An 11,102-nucleotide genomic window follows, 5' to 3' on the forward strand; every position below is an offset into this window, starting at 1 on the left:
TTTAGGCTTCCGCGGCTCAGAGGTTCAGTAGAGATGGGTGAAGGCAGAAAGGAGTATCACGATTAGGGACTCAACAGTTTGGGGCGGGGGGCAACGGGAGATTTTGTGGAGGGATCCCAACATTCTGGCAGGCAGATTTGCTGGTGTTACTAGGGTGTGTTTAAACTAGACTGGTGGTGGATCCCAAGCATCAGGAAGGCAGATGAGAGGCTAGAAAATGATGCAGATGTCAGTAACAACAAATTAAATAGATAAGACAGGCAGCAGAAAGGTCATGAGCGAGGAAAGCCTAGGTAAGGGGGATTAATCTGTTAGATATGTTAAGGAAACTTTTCTTGGCAACATATAGAGAGACCTACTAGGGAAGGGCACAGCTTGACCTAGTCTTGGGTAATAAGGGAGGGCAAGTGACTGAGGTGATAATGGGGAAGCAATTTGGGACCAGTGACCATAGTTCTATTAGTTCTAAAATAGTTATGGAAAAGGACAAAATTGGTCCATGGGTTCGAGATCCTAATTGGGGCAAAGCAAATTTTAACAGCATGAGACAGGAGCTTGCAAAAGTCAATTGGAGTAGGTTTTTTGAAAGTAAAGGGTCTACACACGTGGGAGACTTTTAAAGGTGATAGAGTGAGAGCTCAAGGTCTGCATATTCCTGTTGGAGTGAAGGCAAGGCTGGCAGGAGTAGTGAACGTGGAATAACAAGGGATACCGAGTCCCTGGCTGGGAAAAGGCAGCATGGATCAGGATGAATCAGGTACAGACAGCTGGGATTAAGCAGATTCCTGGAGGAGTACAATAGATGCAGAAGTGTACTCAAGTGAAATCAGGAGGACAAAAAGAGGGCACGAGATAACCTTGGCAGAAAAATTAAAAAGATTTTATAAAATATAAATTTTATAAAAAGAGATTTTATAGACATGTTAAGGAGAATACAGCTTCCTCTCACTACCACTAGAGTAGTCAGAGTGAGATCTGTGTAAGAGCAGAAACCATTGAAAAGAGCAAGTCTCACTGCATGAGTTACACTTGGGCCAATAAAAAGAAGCAGGGTTTAAGCGGAGCAGCCACTGTGCTAGCGGACAGAGTTAGAGTAGGGAACTGAAGCTTTGGCAAGAAGAGGCACAGGCTAAGGTTCCAGAGGCCATCTTGGATTGGCCACTGCGTGAGCAGGCCAATGTAAAAGTCCAAGGTTTGAGGCTTTGGCAAGAAGGCACAAGTGAGTAACAGATGAGGTTTTTTTTTTATATAAAGTAATCAACTAAAAAGATATCAAATTACAACTAATTAAATAATCTTGGGCTGCAGGAACAGGTTAAGTGTTGTTGCTGCATGATACAAGAGCTGGTGGATCCCATTGTGGGTCCTGATGGCCACATCTAAATCAGGTGTTGGTTGCTCGAGGAACTCAGGCTCAAGCTTGATGACCTGGAATCTGAGCTTCAAACAGTGATGCACCAGGGAGGGGGAAGAGTAACCTGGGCACTGTGTTTCAGGATGCAGCATACCCATTAGATTAATACTTCAAAACAGTCTGTGGCAACGGACAAGCTGCAGGTGAGACTGTGGTACCATAGTTCAGGGAGCCAAGAGGAAGGAAAGAAGAGAAATGTTGTTGTAACTGGGGTTATAATGTCAGAGGAATAGACACAATTCTCTGCAGCAAGAATTGAGTGTCCCGAAGGCTGTGTTGTCCGCCTGCTGCCTGGGTTCATTTCATCTGACGTGCAGAGGAATTTGGAGTGACAGGAGAAAGATGCAATTGATGTGGCACCAACAATGTAGGAAGAACAAGGAAAAAAAGGTTCTGCTGAGGGTACTTGAGCAACTAGGGACTAAATTAAAATGCAGAACTAAAAAGGTAATAACCTGGATTTTACCTGAGCCAGAAGCAAATTTGCATAATTAATAAGATCAGAGAGCTAAATGCACGGCTCAAAAATTAGTGTGGGATTTGACTTTGTGGGACATTGGCAACAGTAATTGGGGAGGCGAGAGTTGTTCTAATGGAATGGGCTCCACCTGACCCAGGCCAAGTCCTACCTAACAAACTGCGTAAGTAGGGTTGTGGAAAGGACTTTAAATAATAGGGAGATGGGTTCCACAGCTTGGAAAAGTGTGGATAAAGTAAAAGGGTAGAAGAGTGCAGGAGAGGTTACTGAAGTCTTTAGAATAAAGAATAATTCATAAAGTTGAGAAAGGGATAAAATTTAATTATAGGTAACATGGAGACAAAGTTGAAATGAAGGGTGGCGAAGGTCTGAAGGTGCTACATTTGAATGCATGCAGTGAACAGACTGCATGGAACAGTAGTCAGAAACTGTACCAGTATTCACATTTAGAAAGTACTAGAAGAGTTGTGACCTAATGGTAATAGACCTAGTGCTACAATGTGGCATTAGGCAGGATAGTTTCTTTTTGGTACATAGATTCATGAGTGGAATGGATTACAGTGGATTGCAGTTAATTGGGACACACTAGGGTCAGTACATTTTGGCCCAATTAAGCAGCTGCCCCAATTAGCCAAAGTTTCCTGAAAATAGTTAAAAAAATGAAAAAGACGAACTACAATTTAACTGACTAACAACTTACAAATTTAAATGAAACAAAAAAACAAATTAGAATACTGCCAACGCTACTACAGTACTATAAAACTGCACATTAGTAGTTCCTTATCGTTATTGAGAGGAATTCATCTGGTATACACTGCCATCCTCTTTTGATTGAACGCAAATGAACAAAATCAACACAGACACATAATACAGATAATCAACTTTCTTCCTTCAACGCTTTCAACAATTACATCCTCCAAATCTTCATATTCATTGTAACATTCAAGATCATCGTCAATACTTCCAAATGCTTTGTAGTCCATAACTTGAAGTAGTGAAATTGTTTCATTTTCACTCCCAGCCATTTGTGGCATCTCCAAGCCTGAACGTTTAAAACCACAGTGAGCAAAACCTTCAGAATTGCCTTACTGTTTATTTCTTGGCAAAAATCATTGTTTTGTGAACACACAGAACTGACGCTATTTAAAAACTTCATTCTAAGTACGGTGTAGTTTCTAATATCCACACAAGTGTACACAACCAAAGCTAGTTAGAAACTGGCAACCGTCTCTCATTCCAATTAAGCAGCACAGTGTCCTAAATAAACGAAGAGAATCCCGACTATTTTCTCAATTAGCTTTTTCTTCTTAAGAGTTGTCCCAAATAAGCAGCTGCCCTGATTAACTGATGGCCCAATTATCGAAATTTACTGTACTTCTGTTAAATTTTCTGTGATTCTGTAAATCCTGAATAGTGGAACTAACATCAGATCATAAAGCCATAATCCATTGCTGAGTTCCCCAAACATTAAGTGTTCCACTAGATTTCCAGCATCTACAAAATGTCTTGTGTTTATGATCCATTTCCAATTTATATTTTATAAATAAAGTTATATGTACAGGTACAACTCAACTTCAGCACATTAACAAATGTAGTGTTAAAATAAACACTGCAAAACAAACTATTTTTTTTCATACAGACTAATGATCAAGTTAATCACATCTCTGCACCACTGTTGCTCATGGTAACTTACCTCATTATCCTGTGCACATTTTAAAATCTCGTCAAAGGTTACAAGAGTATCATTTCCCCTTACGGCATCCTTTTCCAAATAACCAAGATGAATATCAGTTGCAATCAAAATTTTCAAAGTATCCTGATCATCTCTGTAATAATTATGAAATAGTCAGATAGATAACATTAGAGAAGTACAAGGTATTTTAACTAAATAGTTCATTTAATAAAGCGTCTCAAATATTTATAACAATTCAGCATATAGTATACAAAACTAGATTAATACCTCTACTTGTTGAAAATAAAAAGAGGACCCCTGCTTTAAATTGGAATTGAAAGATACAGTGAAAAGCTTGTCTTGTATTCTGTTCATACAGACCAAAAGATTACGGAGTGCATTGTGGTAGAACGCAGTAAAGAAGTGCGGGTAAACAATAAGGTGCAAGATCATAACGAGGTAGACTGTGAAGTCAATAGAGTCCATCTTATTGAACTAGGTGACCATTTAATAGTCTTATAACAGCAAGCAGAAGCTGACCTCAAGTCTGGTGGTATGTGCTTTCAGGTTTTTTAAAAAAATCTTCAGCCAGATGGAAGAAGGGAGAAGAGCAAATGTCTGGGGTGGTTGGGGGTTTATGATTAGGCTTTGGCTTTACTGAGGCAGCAAAAATTATAGACAAGGTCTATGCAGGGGAGACAAGTTTCCATGATGTGCAGTGTCCACAACTCTCTGCAGTCTCTTTGCGAAGCAGTTGCCATACCAAACTGTGATGCATCCAGATATGATGCTTTCTAACGTGCATTGATAAAAATTGGTAAGGATTGACAGGGACATGGCAAATTGCATCGATTTCAATGCACATAGATTTAAAAGGTAAGGTGGACAAACTGAGGGCAAGGATTACCTCAAGGCACAACGATATAGTAGCCATAACAAAAACATAGATAAGAGAAGGGCACGACTGCCAGGTCAATGTTCCAGGATCCAATGCTATGCTTTAGGAATGACAGAGGAATAAGTAGGAGTGGAGGGCTTGTTATGTTCTTAAAAAGGGAGGATATAACAGTCGTGCTTAGAGAGGATATTCTTGAGGGATGCCATTTGGGTAGAATCCAGAAATAAGAAGGAGCTAGTCACTTTGGTAGGGCTATATTATAGATTTCCTCCAATAGTTAGTGGGAATTTCAGGAGCAGATGTGTCAAGAAGTTACAGAAAGTTTTGAGAATGGTAGGGTAGTGCTAGTGGGAGATTTCCATTTGCCTGGTATCAACTAGTCACCCAGAGTACATAGGGCCAGGATGGGGCAGAATTGGGGTGGCTTAACAGTTTGCTCACACAATATATATTGGAACCTACCGAAGAAGGAGCAATAGTGGATCTCCTCTTCGAGAATGAGGCAGGCCTAGCAACTGAAGTGGCAGTTGGGGAGCACTTTGGGTCCAGTGAACACATTTTTCTTAGTTTTAAAGTAGCTGTGAAAAACAATAGAACAGGTCCACAGGCCCTAAACTGGAGCAGGACCAACTTTGAGGGCATTAGACAGGAACTAGTTGAGGTCGACTGGGCAACTCTATTTATGTTTGTTTGTTTATTTAGAGGTACAGCACAACATCAGGCACTTCTGGCCCAACAAGCCCATGCTGTACAATTACACCCATGTGACCAATTAACCGTGAAACCCATGCATCTTTGGAACATGGGAGGAAACTGAAGCACTCAGAGGAAACCCAAGCAACCCTTACAAACAGTGGCAGAATTGAACCCAGGCTGCTGGCACTGTACTATTATTATAGTAACTGCTATACTACTGTGCTCCACCTTTAAAGGCAAAGAAACAGTTGGCATGTGGGGTGCTTTTATAAGCATCATATCAAAAGTCCAGGGGCAACGTGTTCCCGTTAGGGTGAAAGGTAGGCATACCGAGTTCAAGGAACCCTAGCTCATGAGAGATATCAAGGCTCTGGTCAGGAAAACAAAGAGGCAGATTAGCTCATTTTAGGTAGCTGGGTACAAATGAATCCTTCAACAGTTATAAAAACTTGAGGAGCAGACTTAAGAGGGAAATCAGAAGGTCAAAAAGAGGGTACAAGATGGATTTGGCAGGTAGGGTAAAAGATAATCCCAAGATGTTCTTCAGTTCTATTAATAATAGAAGGTTGACCAGGGAAAGATGAAGTCCTCTTAAAGACCATCAGGGCTGCCTACATGTGGACCCGCAGAAGGTGACTGGAATTTGAATGTTCATTTCTCCATGGTGTTTACTGAGGGTGATAAGTACTGAGGAAGGAGGTATTTGCAGCCTTGAAGCACATTAAAATGAGCAAATTCCCAGGGCCTGACCAAGTGTAACCTTGGATCTTATGGGAGGCCAGAGGCACTTACAGAGATACTTACTTTGTCGTTAGCCACTGATAAAGTTCCAGAAGACTGGAGTCTGACTAATGTTGTTCCATTATTCAAGAAGGGTAGCAAGGACAGGCCACAGAACCACAGCCTGGTGAACCTGACTTCAGTTGTAGGGAAGTTACTGGAGGGAATTCGGAGGGTCAAGATCTACCATCACTTCGATAGTCAAGGCATGATCAGGAATAGTCAGCAGGTTCTGTGGATGGGGGGTGATGTTTGACAAATCATTTGGAGTTTTTCGAAAAGGTAACTAAGGGAATAGATGAAGGTAAAGCAGTGAATGTTGTTTACATGGACTTTAGAGCTTTGACAGTCCCAACTGGTAAACTGACTGGGAAGGAGGACCAAAAGACACAAAAAGTGGACAATGTTGAGGATGAACAACAAGCATTTATATTTGTTGTTAACGAGACAGATCTCTGAAAAAATTACTTTCTTGTGTAGGGGTGTAAATCTGTGCACATTAGTAGATTCAGGAGCCAGAATTAATATACTGGGTGAAAATGTGTGGGAAAACTAAAGTCACAGAAGATAAAGTGCCATTCATTTATTCCTAAGCAGAAGAGGAAGCTGTACCCATATTCATCCAGCACATCACTGGGGGTTAAGGGGGTGTTTGAATGTGAAATAAGTATTGGAAACGGAACAGACCAGGCAGAGCTCATCATGATAAAAGGGAATGGTGAACCAGTCCTGGGTAGAGAAACAGCTACAACTCTGGGTGTGTTAAAGATTGGAGAAAATGTGTCAGCAGTGACAGACGTTAAAGAGTCACTTAAGCTGCAGTACCCAAAAGTGTCTGAAGGGGTTGGAAAGCTGAACACTAAGCAGATCAGTCTGTACATTGATCCAAAAGTAAAGCCTGTGGCCCAGCCACTCAGACGCATAACTTACAACTTCAGGGAAGCTGTTGAGAAAAAAAAATGAACAGCTAATGAAACTGGACATTATTGAGAAGGCTGAAGGCCCAACTCCTGGGGTTAACCGGGTAGTAATTTTTACCAAAACTCGACAAGGGCATCAGAATATGCCTAGACGTGAGAAGGACAAATGAAGCAATTGTGAGGGAGATATATCCCATTCCAACTCTAAGTGAGATACTACAGAGTACAAATGGAACTACAGTGTTTAGCAAACTAGACTTGAAATGGGGCTATCACCAGCTGGAACTAACTCCAGAATCTAGAGAGATGATCACATTTGCTGTGCATAATGGGGTGTAGAGACTGATATTTGGTGTGTCATCAGCCAGTGAGCAGTACCAGCATGAGACAGCAAATGCTTTAGCTGGAATTGAAGGAGTTGAGAACATCTCAGATGATGTGATTGTACATGCACCTAACCAAAAACTGCATGATGCGAGACTGCATGCTGTCTGAAAGAGGTTCGCTGAACGTGGACTGACACTGAACCTGGAGAAATAACAGTTCAACATGGACAGACTAGCTTTCACGGGAATTCTCTTGTCACAGAAAGGCATCAGACCAACTGAGGAGAGAGTGCGAGCAGTAATGGGGGCTCCTGAACCACAGAAGTGAGGAGTTTCCTTGGTCTTCTTGGCTACAGCAGCAGATTCTTATCACAGCTTGCAACTTTGTCAGAACCACTGAGACAATTGACCAGGAAGGACACACAGTTCAAGTTCGGAGAAAAACAGAGGCAAACATTCAAGGCACTAAAAGAGGAGCTAGCAAGAGCAGGTATATTGGCCAATTTTGATAAAGATGCACCAACTAAAGTAATAGCAGATGCCAGCCCAGTCAGACTGGGGGCAGCACTCATACAAAAACAAAATGAAGAAATGGTATCTTTCTGCTATGTGAGTCGTAGTCTCACAGACAGTGAACAAAAATACTCACAAACAGAGCAAAAAGCATTAGCACTAGTGTGGGCCTGTGAGAGACTTCATCCTTATTTGTAGGGAGGAAAATTTGACCTGATCACAGATCACAAACCTTTGGAGATGATATACAGCCCAAGATCGAAACTACGCACCACACAGAGCGGTGGGTCCTGAGAGTGCAGTCATATGACTACAAAGTCATGCACGTGCCAGGAAAAGAGAACATTGCAGACCCACTGTCGGGGCTACTGGGAGAGGATGCTCAAAAAGAGAAAGACACGCATTACTCAGAGAAATGTCAGGTTCATAGATGTGAGTGCTACGCCTAAAGCCCTGACAACATGAGAGGTGGAGGGAGCCTCAGCCACAGATCCAGAGCTGCAGGAAGTGCGTAAAGCCATCATGAATAGCCACTTTGAGAACTGTAGGGCATATGCGTCCATTGCAAATGAGCTGTGTGTAGCGGGCCAACTTATCCTCAGAGGGACACAAATTGTGTTACCTTGTGCCTTACATGCTTTGCACACATGGGCACTCGCCAGAGCTCATGAAGGACACTTGGGAATAGTTGGTACAAAACAGCATCTCAGAACCAAGGGTTGGTGGCTTGGTACGATTAAAGCAGCTGAGAAATACTGCAAAACTTGTCACGGCTGTCAAACTGTATCTAAACCTGACCCTCCAGAACCACTAAAACTGACACCGTTGTCAGATGGCCCTTGGCAGGAGGTAGCTGTTGATTTGTTTGGACCATTACCAACAAACATTCCATTCTAGTAGCAGTTGATTCCTACAGCCGATTTTATGAATATGACATTTAGACCTCTGCAACTGCACAGAGAGTTACTGACAGTCTGGAGAACATTTTCGATAGACATGGACTGCCCATATCTATCAAATCAGATAATGGACCTCAATTCAGACCTGAACAGTTCAAGGAATATTGTAAGAGTAATGGAATCAAGCACCTGAAAACAACACCAAAGTGGGCTCAGGCAAATGGTGCAGCCACAAAATGCATCACTGATGAAAAGGATTAGGATTGCTTACGCAGTTGGACTTGACTGGAAACATGAACTGAGAAAATATGTGACCGTGTACAGATGCGTGAAACATACCACTACAGGGAAAAGTCCTTCTCTATAACCGCAAAATAAGGGGAAAGGTACCAGATATCAAGGAGGTACACATAGAAGAACTGGAGGTATGAGATTGGGACGCAGAACAAACAAGAAAGTACAAGCTGATCACAGAGGAGCTCAAGAGTTGACTGTAAAAGTTGGGGACACTGTGCTTATCCATTAAGGAAAAGTGAAAAAATTCACCAGTCTTTTTAACACAAAACCACACAGGGTAGTGAGGAAAACACGAAATCAAGTGGTAGTTGAATCTCTAACTGGAGTGCAGTATGCAAGGAACACCAAACATATAAAAAGGCCCAACACAAGGAGACTTTTGACAAACAGGAGGAAACTCAAGGATTTGACAATGGGGTACCGAGGCAGGAGGACAATATGATGGACAGTTACAGACAAGCTCAGATTCAGTGAGCAAAAGCCATTACCACACACTGAAACCAAAGAGAAACCGGTAGAGAGACCTCAAAGGGTTAGAAAACAACCTCTGAAGTTTAACGATCTTGTACTGAAGTAGAGTTTTAAGTTGTGGGTTTTGAAACAATGAAAACTGTTGTAAGTTGAAAATGCAGTTTACAGTTCCAGAGTTATCATTAAGTTGAAACAGAAAATGTTTTGGTTACAGTCATGCATATTAGAGAATGTGTGTTGAATTGAAATGGTTAAGTCTGTGAATTGAATGTGTTCTAAAACATTCAAATTCATTTCTCAGGAAAGGAGGGATGTCATGTACAGTATTGAAATGGTAAGATCAGTTAATGTAGTTTGACACTTGTCAAGTACAGTGATGATGTCATCAGTCAGGGACAGAACAACACGTGATGAGAGGGAGCACGGGAGCGAGAATGAGAAATAAAGACTCGTCCAGTGCATGAAGCACCGAGTCATCGTATATCCACTAATTAAGTACTAAGGCAGGCTGTAAATACATAATGTATGTACGAAGACACAACAGAGCGCTGATGATGTAATACGGAGCAGCAATTTGCTGCAGGAATTTAGCAGGTCAAGCTGCATCTGTGAGGGGAAATGAACTGTCTAGGTTTCGAGTTGAAACCTTACATCATGACTGTCTTTTTTTAAAAATGGGAACCTTCATGAGAGAGGCGAATGGCAAATGCAACCGAACTGGAAACTGGGGGGAGGGGGGAGCCTGTTGCAAACTGTGTGGATGGAACCAGGATCGGGAGGGAAAGGGGACTAAAATTAGAAGACTGAATGAACAGCAGAGGGATTAAGGCCCTGTTATAGGGTTTCAACACAGAACATCAACAATTTTTTTTCCTTCCAAAGATGCTGCTTGACCCAAGTACCCGGCAGATTGTTTGTTGTATGTGTATGGAATACTTTCTCAGACTTTCTGATAACAGCATTTGGCAAATCTATCATTTTAACTCAGTCAATAAGCCAACCAAGTTGTTTTGAAATGCATCCAATTCAGCAGCAAATATCACTGTAACCTATCAGTCATAAAACCTGTATGTGCCCTTTGAGGACATCTTAGTAATATTCAGGTGTCATCAGCTATAATTAGTAAAATTTAAAATAATTTCCTTAAAAATATCCTTGTACAGGAAAAAATGCATTAAGATTAAAGTTCATGATTTTGTTGTCTTTAGTCAGAATAGAAAAAAAAACAATACTCGGTATATTTCCATCTCTCTGACACAGTGGTGTCAAGAAAATAACTTTACCCTCAATGTCGCAAAAACAAAGGAGCTGGTTGTGGACTACAGGAGAAATGGAGGTGGACTAACCCCTATTGACATTAATGGATCTGGGATTGAGAGGGGTAACAGCTTTAACCCAGGCAACCTGTTAATATTCTATACCTTCACAGTATGTTCTGGGTCAATTTTGACCCGGCCCAAGAATCCCCTCATAACAAGTGTCTATACCAAATTTTGAACCACAAATCTATTTAAAACGCATATCTGACATTAATAAATGAGTGATTAATCCTTAGTTAATGTTTCAGAGATCTAAAATCCATTTCAATAGATACCGGTCAAATTTGACCCGGAACATTCCCAATGTACAAAATTTTGTAGCACCTGTACAAAAGTATAAAATTTTTAAATATTTTCATTTTTGTGCATTTTGGGTCACTTTAGGAAAATTCATCAAATTTCGGCTAAAAATGGCATTT

At 41.2% G+C, this 11,102-nt stretch overlaps 1 protein-coding gene across 1 annotated transcript in view; it reads right to left on the reverse strand.

The window, feature by feature from the left end:
* The window catches only part of mre11a (MRE11 homolog A, double strand break repair nuclease), a 72,431-nt gene that overhangs the window by 60,328 nt on the left and 1,001 nt on the right, over positions 1-11,102 (reverse strand). The window contains exon 2 of the mRNA XM_072263393.1: positions 3,586-3,718. Coding sequence (XP_072119494.1) covers positions 3,586-3,718 — 133 coding nt within the window. The remainder of the gene's footprint in view (positions 1-3,585; positions 3,719-11,102) is intronic.

Source organism: Mobula birostris, chromosome 7, assembly GCF_030028105.1.
Source record: "Mobula birostris isolate sMobBir1 chromosome 7, sMobBir1.hap1, whole genome shotgun sequence".
NCBI lineage: Eukaryota > Metazoa > Chordata > Chondrichthyes > Myliobatiformes > Myliobatidae > Mobula > Mobula birostris.